Genomic DNA, 23441 nt, shown 5'->3' with positions numbered 1-23441 from the left:
CCCTGCTCCCCACTTTTCCACTTTTAGCCCTTATTCCTGATATTATGCTAACTAAATTGCTTCCACTTCATGGAAAGTAAACTTTGCAGAAATGTTATGTCTAACTTGCTGTACATTACTTTGGGATAGACTGGAACTTATGTAGAAATAAATAAGGCAGTAATTACTTATGTTTGTAATCATGATGAAAGTTCACAATTATGGCTTGCTTATAGTTCCAAGCAGTGAACTTTTTCTGATGGGTTCCACTTAAAATAACCCTTATAGAGTATCTTTTTGCCAGCGAAGTAAAGCTTTGTGTTAACATTTTGTTCACATCACAGTATCATAGTCCATGAAAAAGAAGCCACGTTTTCTGCATTCCCAGAATCAGAATAGACTAAGAGGGGAAGAAGAAAATAGGGCAAGGGCTATAAATCAGCTCTCCTAAGGAATCTAATGCATGATACTTCTGCTAATGTCTCATTAAATGCAACAAGTTTCAAAGGAAGCTATGAAATAAAATCTTCATTCTGTATAGCTAGCATATGCAACCCAGTATTTTGAATTGTATTTATAGTAGAAAATAATTACCTTCTTTTAAACCATTAAAACCATTGTCTATACTTCTAAAGTTGTATCTGTTCCTCCAGGTTCTGTCTTTCACACATCCTACCTCGTTCCACTCTGCAGAGACATATGAGTCCCTGTTACAGTGCCTCAGAATGGAAGATGACAAGGTAGCAGAAGCTGCTATACAAATTTTTAGAAATACAGGCCACAAAATAGAGACAGACCTACCCCAGATACGATCGTGAGTATATTTTTTCTCCTGGTAAACACAAAGGGTTTGGTTTTGTTTTGTTTTGTTTTTTTAACACAAAAGTTTTTTAAGTGTGGGAGCCATGCAGTTTTCCCTTTCATGGAGGAAGATAGGAAAGGGGAAAGTGAACTTTACTTAGAAGCTACTTGTCTGGGGGCAACTGGGTGACTCAGTCGGTAGAGCATCTAACTCTTAAACTCAGGGTCATGACTTCAAGCCCCCCCACATTGGGCATGGAGACTCCTTAAAAAACAAAAAACAAAAAATACTTCTTGGTATCCTTTGTTTTATCTTTTCTCTGCCTCATGTTACTCCTCTACCATTAAAAGAACAAACTGAAGAAGAAATTAGGCAGAACAAACTGAAACTTTGTTTATAACAAGATTATTTTTAAATATTAATATTCAGGAGTTTTCACAGAATTTCAAGTTTCTGGTTAATATATCTTCCTTATCTATATATGTTCATTTTTTTCCCTCTAGCTGGTTTAAATTCAAAAGCTGCTACCTTCATGTCTCACCAAAGAATGGGATAATCAAGTAGTGTGCTTAATAGTGTATCTTATTAGTTGCTTTGTTATTGACAATGGTCTTTTATAGTTTTGATCTCTCCCTCAAGCTTACCTTTCCCCTTTCATCATAAGAATGAAATGCACTTTGGTATTTTTGCTTTGGCATCTTAAAGAGGTTGCCTTAGGATCAAACTTGTGCTCAGAGTTTATATTTAGACAAAAGAGTGGGAGATGTCTTTTGGAGGAAAAACACATTGCTGATAGCTGTTGAATCACATGTTCAGGATATATGCAAATAGTTGCAGATATATCCAAATGAAACCAGTTTTTCCTTACAGGATAATAATAGGATGAGAGGACTCCTGACTGCTAGTTTTTATTAAATTTATGAGCTATTAGTTTCATTTGAGAAATAAATCAATATTTTGTACATCCTCTTCATTCTCAGAACTGTACTGGCTAATAATAAAGAGTTATCACAGTCCCTGTTCTCAAGAAGTTTATAGTCTAGAGAGAATAATCTTTATATTTGTACATTGAGAAAAAAAAATTCACAGTAGGATAAAGTTTCTGGTGAGTTTTTAACAAGGTTGGAAAGCCTTTTTTAAGGTAAAGGATTTATTCGTAAAGGAATTCTATCCCAAATGAAGCAGTGGAAAAATGGGGATAGATAGAATAGTTAATTTTGGACACAAGAAATAAAACCTCTTAATCTTTTTTTTTTTTTTTAAGATTTTATTTATTTGGGGCGCCTGGGTGGCTCAGTGGGTTAAAGCCTCTGCATTCGGCTCGGGTCATGATCTCAGGGTCCAGGGATTGAGCCCCGCATCAGGCTCTCTGCTCAGCAGGGAGCCTGCTTCCCCCTCTCTCTCTCTGCCTGCCTCTCTGCCTACTTGTGATCTCTGTCTGTCAAATAAATAAATAAATAAATAAATAGTCTTAAAAAAAAAAAGATTTTATTTATTTATTTGACAGAGCACAAGTAGGCAGAGCGGCAGGCAGAGGAAGAGGAAGAAGCAGGCTCCCCACTGAGCAGAGAGCCCAACTAGGGGCTCCATCCCTGAGCCGAAAGCAGATGCTTAACCACTGAGCCACCCAGGTGCCCCAAAACCTCTTATCCATAAGACTAGTGAGGAAAGAAGGGGAGAATCATTGAAAAGCAAAGAAGCACAACAATGCAGGCCTTAACAATAATCTTGAAGGCATCATTAGATTATAGCACACTAGAATAACAAGGAAAATGTTTAAAGTTGATATATGTGTCCTTATTACATTAGACTAAGAAGAATAAATAATACATTTAACAATAATTTGATCAGTGCTCTGTCTCCCTTTGTTACTTGTATTATAAAAATTGTTACTGGTAAATAAGATTGTGAGAGAAAGACAGTACTCAGTTAAGGAGGCTACTTAGGCATAGAAATCCCTAATTTATCATTCTAAACCTACATACAAAGAAATGTGGCATACTCAGAAATGTCAAATCCGACTTACACTGAGTAGTGTATGTTCCAGTTTTTTGGCTGAGGTGAATGACCTGGGATCTGGGGTATCACTCTTAATGTCTACCCTTCTGTTTTCATGAGAAGACCTTTTGTCACCATGGTATTTGACACCACTGACTTATAATCTATAAAATAGGACCCCACTGCAGTAAATGAATGACAAGTATATTTCCTTAGAGTTTTTTTGCCTTAAGTAGATTTTCTTATGATTAAAAAAAAATACTTGTTTGTTCATTGTAAAAAGGTGAAACTTCAGGAAATATAAAAGAGAAAGTCACTGTCAACAATTTGGCATCTCTTATGAGTATTTTATCTACTTGATGTGTATACCTGTTCTCTTATAGGTTGATACGCACATGCTGTTTTCTTCGTACAGTTTTTCCCATATCATCAACTTTTAATGCTTAAGACTGTAATGTAAGACAATAAAGTACATATTGTCCTGAGGCAAGATTGTTTACTTTTGATCTTCAGTGTCAATATGGAGGTTAAGTGCATGGATCTTAACAGAAGTACACATCTTCACATCCCAACCTCACCAGATCCTAGCTTCATCAACTTAAGAAACTTAAATAAATAATATTTTTGTGCTTTAGTTTTCGTATCTGTTTAATAGTCCTCCTTGGGTGACTATGAGGATTAATTGACTTAATTCATGTAAAGACATTTACAATGGTACTTTACACAATTTCTCAATAATTGTTAGATGCTTTTATTACTCCTCTACCAATATGTACATATATGTGTCTGTATCCTCGCATACTTTGTTTCACTGGCATCATTTCAACTTTTTAATAAATCTTGGCCTTTTGCTACTTTTTTCCCATGACTACATTAAAATAACTGAAGGGGCTTGTAAAAGGGGAATGGAAAATTAGGAATATGTACTTGGAAGGTAAATACAAAAGTATGGCATGGGGCAAATTTTGGATTATAAATTAAGGGTGGCTTGTTTATTTCTCCATATGAGAAATGAGGTAGCTTTAAAACAAAAATTGTCTCCTTTAAGTACCTTTTTCTTGAGACATTGTGTTTCTTGGATTATAATTGAGGACAGATAAGGAGCTTTAAATCTTTCTATAGATGAGCTAATTTTTAAGGGAGTCTTCTTGGGGCACCTGGCTAGCTCATTTGGTGGATGATGCAAATTCTCGGTCCTCAGGGTTGTGAGTTTGAGCCCCAAGTTAGGTGTAGAGAATACATAAATAAACTTTTAAAAAAAAGAAGAAGAAGAAGAAGAAACTTCTCTACCAACATACCTCCAAACAGCTATGGGAAAGGAATTAGAGGAGACAACCAAAAAAACTACTTGTGGTATATGGGCTTTTTTTTTTTTTTAACTATGGTATTTTTTACAGGACCTTAATTCCCATTTTACATCAGAAAGCAAAGAGAGGTACTCCACACCAAGCAAAACAGGCTGTTCACTGTATACATGCCATATTCACAAATAAGGAAGTCCAGCTTGCACAGATTTTTGAGGTATATATAATATATAGGATGCGTTTATGTTGATTTTTATTTTTATGCTGTGTGGTTTGATGAAGATAGATGGTAGTTTTTTTGGAGGAGGGGCTATTTAGTCTTATAAATTCTGTGGGAGCAGGGGCTGTCTTTTTTGAGCACTGTATTCACAGCCTTTAGATCACAGTGTATGTTCAAACACTATATACAGAAGAATATTCTGTGTGTTTGTGTTAGAACATTTTACTTAGTTTTAGCTTTATTGGCTCAGTGATATATATCCTCAGAAAGTAACTTTGAACTACCCAGTTTTTAAAGTACCTGACAACCCTATCTGAAAATTAGTCCTGTTTGCCTTTTCTTATGTATGATCCTTGGCCTGATTCCACTACTGGAAGGGTGCTCCTGTTATTCTAAACAGTGAACATTTATTTAATGGTCCACAGTCTTTAAAATGTCCAAGTCCGCCAACATAACAAGGCTGTTACTATAGATGGCTTGAAAATAATGCTGATTTGATGATGCAGAAATGTTCTTGTTTTTACTTCTGCCTTTTATGTGTACTTTATTTTTTTCTTTCTTTTTTTTCTGGATTCTTTCTTACCAAATTTCAGTAGTTGAAATAAGAATTGAGTGTCTAAACTATCATATGATCTCCCTGATATGAGGAAGTGGAGATGCAATGTGGGGGGTTAGGGGAGTAGGAGAAGAAGAAATGAAACAAGATGGGATCGGGAGGGAAACAAACCATAAGTGACTCTTAATCTCACAAAACAAACTGAGGGTTGCTGCGGAGAGGGGGGTCGGAAGAGGGGGGTGGGGTTATGGACATTGGGGAGGGTATGTGCTATGGTGAGTGCTGTGAAATGTGTAAACCTGGCGATTCACAGACCTGTACCCCTGGGGATAAAAATACATTATATGTTTATAAAAAAATACAATAAATTAAAAAATTTAAAAAAAAAGAATTGAGTGTCTAATATGGCTGAAGCTACTTTTGATCATATCATTAGAACAGCTTTGTTTGGGCACAGCAAATTCAGGAGGGTCAGGAACATTTACTGTTTCCATAGAATGTCTGGATATTTATAAAACAAACTGGTAATGTTGACTCTTTCATTTTTATAGCCACTCAGTAGGAGTCTGAACGCTGATGTACCAGAACAACTTATAACTCCACTAGTTTCATTGGGCCACATTTCTATGTTAGCTCCAGATCAGTTTGCTTCCCCAATGAAATCTGTAGTAGCAAATTTTATTGTGAAAGATCTGCTAATGAATGACAGGGTAAGTTTCTAATTTAATTAAATATAGAATAATGATACTAAAACTGTTTACATCTTTATCACAAAAACATTTCTGCTTCTCGATTTAATTTTCTTTTCCTCTTAAATTACTGTGTTTTCCCTCCTTATTTACTTAAATTTCCAAACGACATCCTGATTTCATGTAGCTATTACCAGAACTTAACATTTTAGAAAAAATGAGAACATAAGATGGATGAATCATGAAGTAAAAAATATAAGTCAAATGCTATTATCCTAACATTTGAAGGACGATTTACTGGAGTGCTAGAATTTTATCAGATGTTGTTAAAAATATGAGTGGATTTGTATTTAACTAGTATTTTGAAATATAATTACATTGCATTTTTGGCACTAGATATATATTCTGTTTTAGTTATTGAAGTGTGTGGGTGGGTGGTACATGCACATGTGTGTGCCCACATGCTAATTTATTAACTCTGGGCTGGAGTCTGGGAATATATAGCATGAAAAGGCACCCCAGGTGATTCCTGAAACACACCTCTGATTAAGAATCACTACTTAAAAAAAAAAAAAAAAAAAGAATCACTACTTTACCAAGTAGATCTAAATTAAAAAGTCGTTGAGTGAAGACAAATCGGTTTTACCTACTGGATCATTGTGGATGACTTTCAGTGTAGTGCTAATTTATCCGACCTTACCTTTTCCTTCTACATGACCCAATAGTCTTAGAGCCTTCGATATCCAAACTTAAAAAGGACATTTGCCAATACATTCCATCCTCTTTTTTCCCCCCATTTGGATGTAATAGACAAGAATGGAAGAGCATGGCCCAAGTGTCATTTCCCACTCAACACATTCAGGCTGTACTTTGTTCTATTGATAGATGTGAATGGCAATAAACGTGAAATTTAAGACACCTCTTAAGATGACTAGATTGTAGTTTACAATGGCTCTTTTTTTGTTGTTGTTTGTGTGGTAAAATATACATAATATAAACATTGGCATTTTTGCCATTTTTAAGCGTGTATCACTTATATACGCCAGCATTCTTGTTTTTGTTGTTGGGTGGGTGTTTTTGTTTGGTTTGGTTTTTTAAAAAATAAAGTTTTGTACCCTGTATGCCTCCTCTGTACATAGGAAATACCCAGGAAAGCCAAACAACTCTCCAAAATGACCCAAACTACCCATATTGTAAAATATGTACCCATATTGTTGTGTAACTGTCACCACTATTTTCAGAATATTTTAATCTCAGACAGAAACTCTGCATTCATTAATCAATAACTCCCATTACCTCCTTCCCACAGCCTCTGATAACACCTCTGTTGCACATTCTTCTGACTTTGTAGTTGCCTCTTTTAGATACCTCTTACCATATAAAATTTGTCCTTTTGTGCCTGGCATATTTCACTTAGCATAATGACTTCAGGGTTCATTTGTGTTACGTATTAGAAGTTCATTCATTTTATGCCAGAATAATACTGTTGTATGTGTAGCCTACATTTTGTTTATTCATCAGTTAATGGACATTTGGGTCTTTTTGCACCTTTTGACTTGTGAATAATGCTGATGTGAACATCTGTGTCCCTGTTTTCAAATCTTTTAGATAAATCCTTGGAGTGGAATTGCTAGGTCACATGGTCATTCTTTGTTGTACTTTTTCAGGGATCACCACACTGTTTTCCATAGTGGCTATACCATTTTGCATTCCCACCATCAGAGCACAAGTCTTCCAATTTTTGTCACATCTTTGCCAGTGCTTCCTCTTTTCTGTGTTTTTGATAATGGCCATTCTAGTGAATGTGAAGTAGTATCTTGTGGTTTTGGTTTGTGTTTCCCTAATGACTAACATCATAAGGGATTTTTTTTTTCATGTGCTTTTGGCCATATTTGTATCTTCTTGGACATTCAAAGTCCTTTGCACACTTTTAATTGGATTATTATTGCTGAGTTGTAAGAATTCTTTATATATTCTGTGTATTAAACTCTTGTCAGATACTTGCCAAATCAAAGATGATAAAGATTTTGCCCTGTATCTTCTTTTAAGTGTTTTAATAGTTTTAGCTCTTAAATTAAGGTCTTTGATGTATTTTGAGTTAATTTTTATATGTGATTTAAGGTAAGTTCATCTTCTTTTTTCTTTTCTTTTCTTTTCTTTTTTTTTTTTTTCTTGTGGATATCTTGTTTTTCCAGCACCATTTGTTTAAGTAATTAGGTGCCTTAGCAACCTTGTTAAAAATCAGTTGACCATATATGTGAGTTCACATATTTCTATTTCATTCCATTGGTCTATATGCCTATAGTTGTCAGTGCCACCCATCTTGTCTTGACTACTATAAATTTGTAATAAGTTTTGAAATCAAGAAGTTCAAGTCATCCAACTTTGTTCTTTTTCAAGCTCTGGTGACTCACTTAAAGGTTTCCTAGAGCACTGCATTGTTCAGCATGAAAAACATAATGAAGAAAACTAAAATTCTTTCTAAGAGTTAAATATATTCAATTGTCTGTAGTCAACAGGTGAGAAGAATGGAAAATTATGGTCTCCAGATGAAGAGGTTTCCCCTGAAGTACTAGCAAAGGTAAATTTGTGTAGGCCTTAATAATTTTTGTGTTATAATAATGAACATTCATAGATACTCTTTTTCTTTAACCTGACAACTAATAGTATTTTTAAATGAGGTACTTTATTTTTAAATCGAAAGTTGTTTCTCTCAAAGAAATTGTAGTCCTCATTGAGTTATTTATATATAGATCTATGTCAGGATCTTCTGTAGAACTTCCCACCTGCTAAAATAATTCCAGTGAGGCTGTTTCACAGAAATTGTTTGTAGGATGTTGATGCTCAGAAGCCTCTCGAGTGTAGCCTCACTACCACTGTCTATAAAAATATGAATATTAACTTGGCAAAAACAGATGCTGTCATCGAATTTTTGATAGATACAAAATGTACCTCAATAAAACTAATTTTTAAAGTGGTAGTATTGGGATTGAAGGCAAGACTTATTTCTTACCATCTTCCTTGATTAAAATGTTTCACCTTATATAACTTCCTAGTCGTGTTCCGTCAATTCTTTTTTCCAGGTTGTCAATAAATATAGTAAATAACACCTAGATCCTTTAGCTAGTTCTTTGACATGCACTGGTAGCAATCTTTTGAGTATAAACCTCCAGGTAATTATGACCACAAATAATTATGGAATCTCCTAATTTTTTTAATCGGGACAGACAGGATCAGACTTAATGATTTCTTCAAAATAGTTTTTGCAGTATTATAAAAAATATTAAGACCTATCTAAATAGCTCATTTTAATGGCTATAACAGGTATAGTTTAAATAGTTATTTTTAAACAGTATATTTTCAAATAATTTGAAAATCTTAGGCAAGTGTGAAAAGCCTGGGTTCAGAAGCCAGACTTTGGGCATGTTATCTATAATAGTATCTATTGGAAATAAAAACACCTGCCTTGGAGGCTTGTTTGGAACATCAAATAAATTAATACATGTACAGCTCTGGGGAGAGTGCCTATTACAGATTAAACAGAATAAATATTTTTACTGTTATTGTTATTATCCTATAGACTTATTTAGTAAAACATGTCCACCAGCAATTAAGCAACCTCACTAATCTAATTGACATAAATTAATCTTCCCTTTAATTGGAATTTTAAGTTCCTTTCTTTTTTTAGCATGTTAATATTTTATAGGTACAGGCAATTAAACTTCTGGTAAGGTGGCTGTTGGGTATGAAAAACAACCAGTCTAAATCTGCCAATTCAACTCTTCGATTATTATCTGCGATGTTGGTTAGTGAGGGTGACCTGACAGAGCAAAAGAGGATCAGGTGAGATCTTTCTTCCTTTCCAATTTTTACAGCTCAAAATGTTGGTGGAACTTACATAGGAATTATTTACCTAATTAACACTGAATGTTGTAATTACACCATATGCTTTGGGATCAGGTCTAATGTACTTCATGGGGTTTTCATCTCAATGATGATGGAATGTTTCTTCTCTAAAGACCAAACTTTTTCCAGTAAATGTTTAGTTATAATCACTATATGTTACAGTTGGCTTCAACATATGGTTCACTTAAGCAAATACCTGTTGAAATACTGCTCTTTGCAAAACACCATGAAAAGCATTGCAGCAAAAACAGAGAAGATTCAGTTCCTGTCTTTTACCCTGTAGTGTAGTGATTGAACAAGGGAGGTGACTTAGTACCATGAAAAGAATACATGCTTTAGTGGAGGAGTTCAAAGGAGGAAAAGTCACAGCCCTCCTGGTGGTTTACAGAAGATTAAAACAAGGTTCTGCAAATGAAAAAAAAAAAAAAAAGTTTCCATTTCTGCACATTTTCAGTGTTTTGTGAAATTACCATTTCTTCTTCCTACTCATTTTAAGATGAAAATAAATGCAAATTTTTCATGATCCTTGTTTGTTTCAAATTCTTGATTTACTAGGGTCCAGGAGTACCAACAGATAAAACCATTGAATTCTACTCGTGATATGTTCCTACTTTCAAATGTGTAATTACAGGATAGATTTAATTCATTTATGCATTCATTTTTTATTGAGCACTGTCATCTTGGGCACTGCTATGGTTTTTTTTAAAGATATAAAATCTCTCCTTCTGAGGAATATGCATTCCAGTGGAGGAGATTAGGAAATGAGCAAATTACAGTAGAGATGCTGACTGCTTTGATAAACTGAAGGAAACCGTGGAAAATTATCTTTGTCATAGAATAAGTCAAGGGTAGTTTTGTAGGAACAGATTAGAAGATTAGAGCTGAGTTAGGGATAATAAAGTTTTAAATTGGGGTAAACTATGGCAAAGGCTTAATAATGAGCTTTTAATAAGATAAATAGGCAGGATCCCCAATAGAGATGAAGACTACGAATTACCAGTTTATCTTTTTAACAATGTTTAACATCACTAAATGCAATAAATACAGTTTAAACTTAGTGATACTTGCCTATCAAATTAGCAAAAATATTTTTTAAAGTAATCACTGCTTCTTGGGTTCAGGAAAATGGGTCCCCTCATTAGTCCTGTGAATATAAATTGGCACAGTCTTGGCAGGACAGTTTGGCATTTTGCGTCTAGATCCTTATAAATGTTACCCTTTTGACTCTTTATTTTTACACTCATGAAATAATAAAAAAATTATACAAAAACATATATACAAACATATTCTTTCCAGCATTTTTTATCATCACAGAAAATAAGGGAATAGTTAATTGTGGAACACACATGTCATGAAATATTAGGCAAATCTTAATTAGGTATTATATATACCATGGTTTAGCTTGAGCTCTAGAATCAGAAACTTCTGCAACTCTACACTGTGTTTACTAAGTGTGTGAATTCTGTAAATCACTTTTCTAAGCATCAGTTTCCTCGTCTTACAGAGTGAAAATTAAATGAGATAAAGCCTGTGAAGTGTTGACACACTGCCTAGCACAGACTTAAGCACCCAGATGGTAGCTGTTTTTTGTTAATTCCTCATTTGTCTGAGAAGCCATTTGAAGTTCCCTCAAGAATACCAGTGTTCACTTTGATAGTCCTATTGTTCTGGAGTGCCACATTTTCTCCTCTTGTATGGTAGTGATGGACTCAGCCAGCTTTCCACATTTCCCTAAGTCTTTAAAATGTCATTACCATGTGATGTTTAACATAAGTTGAAATAAGACTGTTCTTTCATCCCGTTTATTGTCACATTTTACCATTTAGGTAATAAAAAACTACTGGGCAGGAGTGGAAGTGCTGGACCTCCCGGGGTGGGGGGGAGCAGTTGGGCTTACAAAAGGAAGTCTGCCCCAGAGACTAGTAGCCCAGATGGACACTGGCTCTCATTTCCATATCCTTTCCTTTTAGATATTTGTCTGATACCTCCCCTTCTGTGGTGTAAATCAGTTCCTCATTGCTAGCCCCTCCATTTCATCAGATGTTACACGTGTGTATATATGGATGTGCATTTAAAAACTGTAGGAAATAGATTTAATATGATAGGTGATTTAATCGAGTATTTTACAACGAATGTGTATTCCTCCTAAAATGAGGAATATTATTCCTGATATAAATGGTTCTTCTTGGCATTGCAGTGATCATAGTTGTGATCACAAGCAGAGCTGCTTGTTTATGGTAAAGGATCTACACTAGAACATAACTGAAAACGAAGGCAGATAAGTTTATCATTAGTCACAATGATTTGAGCCTTTTTCCCTGTGTTGAGTTCAAGGACTCAAGGTAACTTTCCCAGATTTGTACATTATCTGTCATTTTAAGCATAAAGTTAAAGACCTTAACACTCAAAAAGGGATCAAAACATTGTTATCAGTGATAATGGTTATAGGAAATGTTTATTTCTTTTTTGTTTGTTTATAGTAAATCTGATATGTCTCGCTTGCGATTAGCTGCTGGTAGTGCCATAATGAAGCTTGCTCAGGAACCTTGTTACCATGAAATTATAACCCCAGAACAGTTTCAGCTCTGTGCACTTGTTATTAATGTAAGTAATCCTCTTATTTTTGTCAATTACTTGGCCTTCAAAGTTAAATACATTTACTTTCTGTGGATACAGATCCATTTACTGTGTGCACAAAAGGCATTGCTATTATAACTATTCTAACTAAATATCTTCTAAGTATTGTTATGTATTCCCCAATAAATCGTTTTTTTTAAATGAGGACTTTTGGAACAAACTGCTCTTTAGTAAATGTTTTCCAGTTTTTTTTTTCTGAACTAGGTTATTTTGTCATGGTTTTAAAAGTACTGACATTTTTATTGAAGTATTTTTGGTTTTATGCTGCTGTAGGATGAGTGCTACCAAGTAAGGCAGATATTTGCGCAGAAGTTGCATAAGGCTCTCGTGAAGTTACTGCTCCCATTGGAGTATATGGCGATCTTTGCCTTGTGTGCCAAAGATCCTGTGAAGGAGAGAAGAGCACATGCACGACAGTGTTTACTAAAAAATATCAGTATACGCAGGGAGTACATTAAACAGAATCCCATGGCTACTGGTAAGTAATTTTGAAAGCTCCAAGTGTGCAAGTGTATCTTGTGCGTGTATTGATTTGTAAGGGGTGTTTATTTCATATCTTTCCATTGTAGTATATTTGTAAGAACACTGCAGTTTTTATAGAACGCTGTTGCTATAGTTGTGATATACTTAACATCTAAAGTCCTGGTTTCTGAGTGTTATTTATGATATATAATACTGTTTGGAGGAATTGTATTTTTCTTATGGGATCAGCAGTGTGGCTTAATTTAAACACATTGCTCAGATGTCAGAGAGAAGAGAATTATTTTCCCAGCTTTACGAAGGATTCACTGTATAATCTCAAATTATCCTTTTGGCTTTAATAACTTTCAACACTGAAATGCATTTCAGTATCATCTAGATAGCAAGTTGCCTATGATTTTAAAATAACTGAGGAAATGAAAACTGGAGTGGTTTGAATGCAAAATTAGAGGGGCATTTTGTAAAAGCTGTTATGACTATTGTTAATAATAATGTTTTCACTTCAGAGAAATTATTATCACTGTTGCCTGAATATGTAGTTCCATATATGATTCACCTGCTAGCCCATGATCCAGATTTTACAAGATCACAAGATGTTGATCAACTTCGTGATATTAAAGAGTAAGTCACGTTGATTTTCAAGAATTTTAGAAACTTTTACTTATTGAAAAATGATAAATTTTTTCCTGTTACTATTCCCATTAGAATAAAAACTTCTTTGTGGTTTTGTTTATTATAAATTTCATCCTAGAAAATTTTCCCCATCTGTCAGGTTCTTTTTGATTCTTTTGTTTCCTATTTGCAATTAACTGAGACTTTGAAATAGGTTGGTTTGGTTATTTTAGTTTTTATATTATTTTCACTATTTGTATTAAGATAGGTTTCAGTTACATCAGCTAGATAATTTTGAAAGCCATGTAGTAAAAATTTCTCTCCTTGAAACTAAACTTTACTTTCATACTCAAAAGATGCCTTAAAAATAAGCATGTACACATGAAATATTCTGTGGCAGGATTATGGTAGTACAAAATTAGGCTTGTTACACCAGTCATAGAGAGATTTGTATCTAGTGGAAACACAGGCAAGTAAACAGTTAAAAAACACTTGTTGAATAAGTGGTACTTGTGTAAAACAGAACTTTGTATATGATACAAGGTGAAAGAGTGAGAGGCAACGTGAGTTTGTCTACAGATGACCACCAATAAACTTTTTTTTTTAATGGGGAAACAAGAATTGGTTTGTTTTGCTTTTAAATTCCACACAACAACATTTTACTGAAAATGAAGTGATTTTTAATCTACAGATAAACGACTTTTTAAATGATACTCAGGTTGTTTTTTACAAGTTTGGTTTTAAAATAGATTTGAATTCACAGTAGATCTTACACACAATGATTTCAATAAATCAGGCCCTCCAGAACACAATGTGGAGGTGTAACAATTATGTGATGACTTCTTAATAGTCCAAGGGTACAAAGACCTTTGAAAGAAATTAATCTTCCTACAGTATTAATCCCTAAAAGCAGTTTTCCTTTATAGATGACAGCAATATTGCCAGTTTCATTTACTTTTACTTTATAAAAGAACTCCCAGAGGAAGAAATTTCTGGAGGTTTTCCCTGATATATACAGCTATATTTTCTGTTGTGCTTACAACATCTGCACAATATGGCACATCCAGATCCAGATTCTTATGATCAAAGGCCTTCATAACTGCCTCTTCCATGTACTCTCTGAGGTCAGTCAGATTCATAACCATTCCTGCAACAGGATAAGTCTTCATAACTGTGCCCATAGTCATTTGGATTGTTGAATTTCCCAAACAGTTTCAGATTTTCATTACTCGGAGGTTTGCTATAGAGCTGATGGGTTGTGCTGAGGGAGACAAGGTGGGACAGTTAGGCCCAGTGGTCAATGACAACCACATTGATTGCCTTGCCTCCACCCTCCAGGAATCTTTAAAGCAGTATTTACTTTCTCTCCTCTTATCATGATTTTGCTTTGCACTCTTAAACTGGTATCCTCAACTTGTATATGAAAGTATTATAGGGGCACCTGGGTGGTTAAGTTGGTTGAGTGTCTGCCTTCAGCTCAGGTCGTGATCCCGGGGTCCGAGGATCAAGACCCACAACAGACTCCCTGCTCAATGGGGAGCCTGCTTCTCCCTCTCACTCTCCCTCTGAGCTCTCTCTCCCCCTCTCTCAAATAAATAAATAAAATCTTTTAAAAATAAATAAATAAATAATTGTAGTATGATTTTTGTATGTGTGGCATTAAACCTTAATCCTGATCTCATTTAAGTTTGTAATCAACATTTATCTCTACCTCCTTCAGCTTTCGTCACTGAAAATGTGTCAATATCTTAATTTGAGGAGGTGTTATATCTTGTCCAACGTTACTGTTAAGCATTGGGCTATGAGCTCCTTACATTTTGAGGGCTTGTCATTTCATTGTTGCTGCTTCCAATACATCATCCCAGTAATGTAGTCTTTCTATTTCAAATGCTTGAAAATAAGTCTACGTTTAAAAAAAAAAAAAATTTAGGGCTTTTAGTTGATCTATATTTTAAGAAGGCACATAATTAGGTTCTAGTCCCAGCTGTATGACTAAAAACTTTACTTCTCTGGCTCTCAATTACCTTACCCATAACATACAGGAGATAAAATAATTCCCCAAATGTCTTCTAATTCTTATTTTGTTTGTCTTGTAAATGTTTACATTTGTATTTACAGGTTTTTTTCTTTAAAAACTTTTAGTTTGGCATTTCCCAGAAAGCACTTCCATAAAACAAAAACATGATGTATGTGTTTGCCTAGGACACAAGGTCTAGAGGTCTAGAGGACGTTTTAGTATATTTCATTTGCAAAGCAGTCATGTGGAAGGATTAGACTTAAGAGAGAGAACTGTGATGTGGGAAAAAGAGTACTGACATACTAGAAGTTACTGGAGTTAGAAGTGAACTCACTGGCACATGTTTTCTGTCTAGCACACAACATTTTTTAGGATCTTTAAACAATCAAGTTAGCATGTAATTTGAAGTGTTAAATTATATATTCTTCAAAGTGTGGTTTTTAACTTTGTGGAAATTATTAACTTATTGTGTCACTGGCTATTCAGAGTCTTTTTTGGTTTCATATAAATTTCAGAATTATTTCTTCTAATTCTGTGAAAAATGCCATTGGTAAGGATTGCATTGAATCTGTAGGTTGCTTTGAAATAGTATGACATTTTAACAGTATTCTTCCAGTCCATGAACATGGAATATCTTTTCATTTATTTCTAGGTTTTGCAGTATCTTTCATTAATGTCTTAAGTTTTTGATCTATAGATCTTTCACCTCCTTGGCTAAGTACATTCCTAGGTGTCATTCTTTTTGATGCACTTATAAATAGGAATGTTTTCTTAATTTCTCTTTCCAATAATTATTAATGTAAAAAATACAAGATTTGTGTGTATTGATTTTGTATTCTGCAACTTTATTGGATTTGTTTATTCTAACAGTTTTTCGATGGAGTCTTTAGGATTTTTTGTGTATAATACCATCTCATCTGCAACTAGTGACAGTTTTACTTCTTCCTTTTCAGTTTAGATGCCTTTATTTCTTTTTCTTGCGTAATTGTTCTGGCTAGGACTTCTACTACTTTGTTGAATAAAAGTGATGAAGAGTGGATATCCTTGTCTTATTCTTGATCTTAGAGGAAAAGCTTTCAGCTTTCACCATTGAATATGATGTTATACATGGTCTTTGTTATGTTGAAGTATGTTCCCTCTGTACCCACTTTGTTGAGAGTTTTTAATCATAAATGGTTGTTGAATTTTGTCATTCATTTTTTCTACATCTGTTGAGATGATCATAACAATTTTTATCCTTTATTTTGTTAATGTGGTATACAGCTGAACCGTGCTTCCATCCGTGGAGTAAAGCCCACTCAGTCATGGTGTATGATCCTTTCATTAATGTATTGTTGAACTCAGTTCCCTAATATTTTGTTGAAGATTTTTGTATCTAAGTTCATCAGAGATGTTGGCCTGTAGTTTTTCTTTTTTGTGGCCTCCTTGCCTTGTTTTGGTACCAGGGTACTGCTAGCCTTGTAAAATGATTTTGGAAGCATCTCCTCCTCTTCTCTTTTCTAGATGAATTTGAGAAGAATTGGTGGTAATTCTTCTTTGAATGTTGGTAGAATTCACCAGGGAAGCCATATGGTCCTAGACTTTTGTTTGTTGGGCGGTTTTCAATTACTAATTCAGTCTCCTTCCTAGTAATTGGTCTTTCAGATTTTCTGTTCTCTATGATCCAGTCTGGGTAAGTTGTATATTTCTAGGACTTTATCCATTTCTTTGGAATGTTCAGTTTGTTAGCATGTATTTTTCATAGCATTCTGTTATGGTCCTTTGTACTTCTGTGGTATTAGTCGTAACCTTTCGTCTTTGATTTCTGATTTTTGAGTCCTCTTTTTTCCTTCATCAGTCTAGCTAAAGATTTGTCAATTTTCTCTTCTCAAACAGCTCTTAGTCTCATCCATTTTTTTTCCTATTGTCATTTTAGTCTATTTCACTTATTTCTGCTCTGAATTTTCTTATTTCCTTACTACTTCTACCAGCTTTGGGCTCTATTTGTTCTTCTTTTCTTCCATCTCCTTCAGGTGTAAAATTAGTTTCTTTCTGGAGATAGATGTTTATCACTATGAATTTCACTCTTAGAGCTTCCCTGGTTGGGTGCCTTTGCTGTATCCCATAAATCTTGGTATGTTAATTTCCATTGTTGTTTGTCTCAGGTATACCCTTTATTTCTCTCTTGATTTTTCCTTTGACCCAGTGATTGTTCAGTAGCATGTTGAATCTATACATATTTGTGAATTTTTCAGTATTCTTTGTGTAATTAATTTCTGATTTCATACCATTATAGTCAGAAAAGATGGTTGATATTATTTCAATCTCAAATTCATTAAGACTTGTTTTGTAGCCTAACATATTCTGTTTTGGAAAATGTTCCATGTGCACTTAAGAAAAATGTGTATTTGTTGCTTTGGTATGGAATGTTCTGTAAATAACTGTTAAGTCCATCTGGTCTAAAATGTCACTTAAGACCATGTTTTTTCTTCTTGGTTTTTCTGTCTGGTGATTTGTTCATTTGACTAATTGGGGTATTAGAGTCCCCATATATCAAAAAGTATAAATACCGTTATTGTATTTCTCCTTTTAGGTCTGTTAATACTTGCTTTATATATTTAGGTGCTCCTAAATTATGTTGGGTGCCTAAATATTTACAAAGGTTATATCTACTTCTTTGTTGACCCCTTTCTCATTACGAGTCACTCTTTGTGTATTACTACAGTCGTTTTAAAGTGTATTGTGTCTGATACAATTGTAGATACTAAGCTTTATTTTGGTTTCCATTTGCATGTAGTATCTTTTTCCATCTCTTTACTTTCACTGGGTATTTCTGTTGTAGGCAGCATATAGATGAGTCTTGTTTTTTTAATCCATCCAGCCATTCTGTGTTTTTTGATTAGAGAATTTAATGCATTTACATTCAAGGTAATTATAGATAGGTATGTGCTTATTGCCATTTTGTTAATTGTTTTGTGGCTGTTTTTGTAGTTCTTACCTATTCTTCTTTTGCTTACTTTCTGTGTGGTTTAATGACTTTCTTTAGTGGTATGCTTGTATTCCTTCCTCTTTATCTTTTGTGTATTTACTGTAGGTTTTTATTTCTTGGTTACCATGGTGCTTACATACAACAACTTATAATGGTATAAGTTGATAACAACTTAAGTTTGATCCCATTCTAAATCTCAACTTTTTTTTTTTATTTCATGGGATGCTATTTTATCTATTTATTTATTTATTAAAGATTTTATTTATTTGAGAGAAGGAGTGGGAGAGGGGGAGAGAGAAGCAGACTCCCCACTGAGCAGGGAGCCTGGCAGGGGGGCTCCTTCCAGGAACTTGGGGATCATGACCTGAACTGAAGGCAGACACTTAACTGACTGAGCCACCCAGGTGCCCCTAAATCTCAACATTTTAACTCTTCTCCCCACATTTTATGTTTTTGATGTCACAGTTAGCATCTTTTTATCTTGTGTATCTGTTAATTATTGAATCATAGTTACTTTTAACCTTCATACTAGCTTTATAAGTAATTCACTACCTTTACTATACTATATATTTACCTTTCCAATGATACTATTTCACATGTGTTGTTATTACTAAATAGGGCCTTTCTTTTCTACTTAAAGAAGTCCCTTTGATATCTACAGTGTTTGTGCTGAACAATGTGTTAGGTAGTCTTATGGGGATTCCCTTATATATAACCATTTTTTTTCTCTTGTTGCTTATAATATTCTCTTCCTGTCTTTAACTTCTGACATTTTAATTGTAATGTGTCTCCGTGTAGGTCTCTTTGGGTTCGTATGTTTTGGAACTCTCTGGGCTTCCTGGATCTGGTGTCTGTTTCCATCCCTGTGTTTAGGAAGTGTTCAGCTATATTTCTTCAAATAAGATTACTGCTGCTTTCTTCCTCTTCTGAAAGCTCTACAATTCAAATATTAGTCCATTTGATATCCTTTGATTTCCTGAAGCTATTTTCACTTTTTATTTCCTTTATTTTTCTTTTTGCTGCTTTGATTGGGTAAGTTCCACTGCCTTTCCTTTAGGTTGACTGATCCTTACTTTCTGTTTCATATCTAGTCTGCTGTTGAACCCCGTTGTTGTATTTTTCATTTCCATTATTATAATCTTCAGCTCTGAGTTCTTTTTTTTTCTTTAAAGATTTTATTTATTTATTTGACAGAGAGAGAGGGAACACAAGCCGCGGGAGTGGTAGAGGGAGAGAGCCTGATGCGGAGCTCAATTCCAGGACCCTGTGATCATGACCTGAGCCGAAGGCAGACACTTAATGACTGAGCCACCCAAGTGCCTGGCAGCTCTGTGATTTCTGTTTGGTATTTCCCTTAATTGGCATTCACAAAAACTGGGGTTCCAAATGAGTTTATGAGCCCTCTTCTGGGAGATAGCAACAAGCTGGAGAAAGACTGAGAGCACAAAGATGGCGTTTATAGCCTTTGTTCCTTGAGGAAGCGCCATGGGCCACTAAATGTGTGGCAAACCTAAGTCCTGTCCTTTGTCCAAAGCTCCAGAACAGAGCGGCCTTTTGACAGGAAAAACGGGGTCTTAGCCTGCCAACAGTGGTCCCTCTGATTACCACAGTCCCTTGGGACTCTGGAATGCAAGACACTCCAGCCACCACAGCCACGTGATTAAGGGGTGCATCAGGCACTAAAATCAGGCACAAGACTCAAAGCTCCCTTCCAAGAGACACTACTCTGGAGCATGGCATAGGGTGAGTATGAAGATAGCACCTGCCCTCCAAGGTCCCTAGAAAGGATTTCAGTCACATCTAGATGATTGTTTTAATTAGAAGCCTACCCCTCAGGTCACAGTTATGATGACTGACTAATAGGCCTACTTCACAGAAAAACCAGGCCCTGGGTCAGTTGCTTTTTTCTGTGCCTGGGAGGGTGGGTAGCTGGTAGCTCTTTAGGCACTCTTTGTACACTGGTTACAGTCCTTTGGGACCCAGGAACATAAGCCCCAATGACCACCAGTGTCAGATGATGTAGAAGTGTCCCTTGGCAGCAGTCACAAAAATTGGGGCCCCAGGGAGGGGTCTCAATTCCTTTCTAGGTGATTATTACATTCCTATGTGACCAGACGCACAAGTTTCTTTGCTCTCCAGAGCCAGGTGTTCAAGAGATGACCCCCTGGGCAGCACCCACAAAAATCAGGGCACCAGACATGTGTCAAGGTTCCCTTCTGGGAGCTACTCATCCTCTGGAGCACAACAAAGGGAGAATGTAAAGATGGTACTCTCCAGTCTCCATTCTGGAGAGCGTTCCAACAGGCTCCTAGATGTGTAAGTTGAATTAGACGCCTGCCCCTCGGGGTTAGGTTTTAAGCAGGTTAACGTTCTTCACTTTAATCTGCTTCTGAGCTGGGCCTTGGAGGGGGTCAGTTCCAGCACACAAACCCTTTAAGTGGCATTTCTCCGATTACTACAGGCTTGTGGGACCCACTATGGGACATTATAGGGACTCATCTCTGAAATTCCGCTTTTAGAAGTTGGGGTGACCAGTGTGGGATTTGAACCTTTCACCCCTCAGGAAGAAGCTCCAGGTATTTGAGTTCCTTCCCAGTTGTGGGTCACAGCACCAGGTGTGGGGTTCCTGGTGAGACTGTGTTGCAGCCTCTCCTACCCATTTTGATGTGTTTTTTTCCCTTGTTTGCCTAATGTGTAGTCATCACTCAGTCACCTTTAGGTTTTTTAAGAGGTAATTGGTTCCATATGTAGCTTAGATGCAGTATGTTCCTGCGAGGAGGTGAGTTTTGGGTCTTACTACATCACCATCTTGAATCAGACCAAGTTCTCTGTTTCTTACTGATCTTCTGTCTGGCTTTTCTCCATCATTGAAAATAAGTTACTGAAGGGGCGCCTGGGTGGCTCAGTTCATTAAGCGTCCAAGTCTTGATTTCAGGCTAGGTCATGGTCTCAGGATTGTGGGATTGATCCCTGCATCAGGCTCCACTCTCAGCAGGGAGTCCGCTGGAAGATTCTCTCCCTTTGCCTCTCCCCCAATTCGTGCTCACTCTAATGCTTTCTCTCTTTCTCTCTGAAATAAATACATATATCTTACAACAAAAGAAACTAAGATATTGAAATTTCAGATTATTATGCAGAATCATGCATTTCTCTTCAACTCTCTCGATTTTTGCTTATGTAATTTTGGGACTCTTAGGTTTGTATGTAATAGTAATATCTTTTTGCTGAATTGAACCTTTTATCAGTGTAGTACTTCTCGGTCTCTTACAATCTTTTTTTAGCTTAAATCTGTTTTGTCTGATCATAAAATAGCTACCAGCCTTCTTTTGGTTATTATTTGCATGAAATATGTTTTTTATCCTTTCACTTTCAGATCCCTTGTGGTTTTACTTCTAAAGTGAATCTCTTGCAGACAGATATAGGTCGATCTTTTTTTTCTCTCTTTTCTTTTTCCATTCTGGTTATCTCTGCCTTTTGATTGGGGGCTTTAATCTATTTTCATTTGAAGTAATTACCGGTAAAGAGTTATTTCTGCCATACAGCTATTTGTTTTCTCTGTCTTACATATGTTGTTATTTAATATCCTTCATTACAGCTTCTCTTTTTTGTATTTACTTTTTTGTAGTGAGCCTTTTTGATTCCCTTTTCTGTGTATTTTTAGTTATTTTCTTAGATTCCAAATAATATTTGTAACAACCTAGATTGAACAGTAGCAGCTTAGTTTCAATAGTACACAAACACTCTGTCCTACACATCTCCATCCCTCTCCCTTTAGTATTGATATTGTGATATAAATTATATCTTTTTACATTATTTCCATTCACATAGATGGAATTACTCCTGCATTTTCCTTTAAAGTCTTTATGTAAAAATAGTTGAAATTGAAAGTACAGTAATGCTGGCTTTTACATTTACTTACGTGATTACCTCTAGTATTTGCTAGTGTTCTTTCTTTCTTCTTATGGTTTTAAGTTACAGTCTAGTGTCCTTTTATTTCAGCCCGAAGGAGTTACTTTAATAGTTCTTTTAAAACAGGTCTATTAAAAATGAACTCCATTAACCTAGTGCTATATTTCCCCCTTACAGTAGACTCTCAAAACATTTACATAGAATGTAGGCAAAGAAGTATGCATTCGTTATCATCAAATGATTTCTCCCCTATTGACACAATAAAGAAGTAAGTCCCATGGCTGCCTGAGAATCATCCTGGGAACTATTACAAACAGGCCTTTCCCTAGATTTGTTGATTTAGGTTCCCCAGGGATTCTGATGTTCATCCTGATTTGGGATTCACTTTTACTTAGAAATTCAGGTGTTCCTTCAGATACTTTATGTGTTAAATGAGTATACACTAATAAGTGGAAAAGCAAAAATAGTTTGAGATGTGACTGCTTAGCTGAATGACTGGTTACCGTGCGCATGCAGTTCGGAGCCATGTCACAGCAGAATTCCATACAAATCCTAGACATGCATAGTTTGCAAATAGTCAGAGTGGAAAGACTTTGCTGCCTGCTGGTTTCCTCGTCATTGCTGGGCAGTGACACATGTCAGATCATCTAAATGTCTGTTGAATCCCTACTGAATGAATCTTTACATGCCTCCTCAAACTGCCAGACTTTCTTATATTAAGCTATGTTTCATTTTTAATATTTTATGGTTTAGTTTATATTTTACTCTTACTTTGTTATATCCAAACAACAGACCTTCCCAATAAGATGCTTAATCCATTAAGCAAAGCACCTACATTTAGTCTCTTAATAGGCAAATATGTTCATCATTTAGGTGCCTATGGTTCATGCTTGAAGTTTTAATGACAAAGAATGAAAACAATAGCCATGCCTTTATGAAGAAGATGGCAGAGAACATCAAGTTAACAAAAGATGCGCAGTCTCCAGATGAATCCAAGACAAATGAAGTAAGATATGTGTTAGGCCAGTATGTATTAAGATAATTACAGGAAAAAATATTACAGTCCTTGTCCCACTTGTTTTTTCTATTACATAATAAGTCAGATTACAGAATGTTCATAAAAATACATATTTATGGTCAGTTTTATTGTATTTTATTATAATTGAATTCCATTATTTGAGGACTGTTTATTACCCTGAAAAGGACATTAAAACTTCTACAAAGCAGGGGGATAAGAACTAATAAAATTTACTATTCTGTAGCTGTCTTAAAATTTTTACTAAGTTACAGACAAGTAGATACTCCTTTCTGTATGTTTCCCTTGGGTTTAGTTGAATTGATTTGTTGTTAATGCATACTCAACA

General features: G+C 35.3%; 1 protein-coding gene and 1 pseudogene across 2 annotated transcripts in view; one reads left to right on the top strand and one right to left on the bottom strand.

Moving 5' to 3' along the window:
* The window catches only part of PDS5A (PDS5 cohesin associated factor A), a 143202-nt gene that overhangs the window by 93917 nt on the left and 25844 nt on the right, over positions 1 to 23441 (top strand). Inside the window, exons 19-27 of the mRNA XM_080796909.1 lie at positions 633 to 793; positions 4177 to 4300; positions 5411 to 5569; positions 8061 to 8129; positions 9255 to 9391; positions 11935 to 12058; positions 12365 to 12569; positions 13078 to 13192; positions 22951 to 23083. Of these exons, the coding sequence (XP_080653035.1) occupies positions 633 to 793; positions 4177 to 4300; positions 5411 to 5569; positions 8061 to 8129; positions 9255 to 9391; positions 11935 to 12058; positions 12365 to 12569; positions 13078 to 13192; positions 22951 to 23083 (1227 nt within the window). The remainder of the gene's footprint in view (positions 1 to 632; positions 794 to 4176; positions 4301 to 5410; positions 5570 to 8060; positions 8130 to 9254; positions 9392 to 11934; positions 12059 to 12364; positions 12570 to 13077; positions 13193 to 22950; positions 23084 to 23441) is intronic.
* On the bottom strand, positions 13968 to 14328 carry LOC308339013 (6-pyruvoyl tetrahydrobiopterin synthase-like; annotated as a pseudogene). The gene has a single exon. The product of its transcript is annotated as a 6-pyruvoyl tetrahydrobiopterin synthase-like (transcript).

The sequence above is a fragment of the Martes martes genome (assembly GCF_963455335.1).
Source record: "Martes martes genome assembly, chromosome: 2".
NCBI lineage: Eukaryota > Metazoa > Chordata > Mammalia > Carnivora > Mustelidae > Martes > Martes martes.
This window is presented reverse-complemented; position numbering and strand designations above follow the sequence as displayed.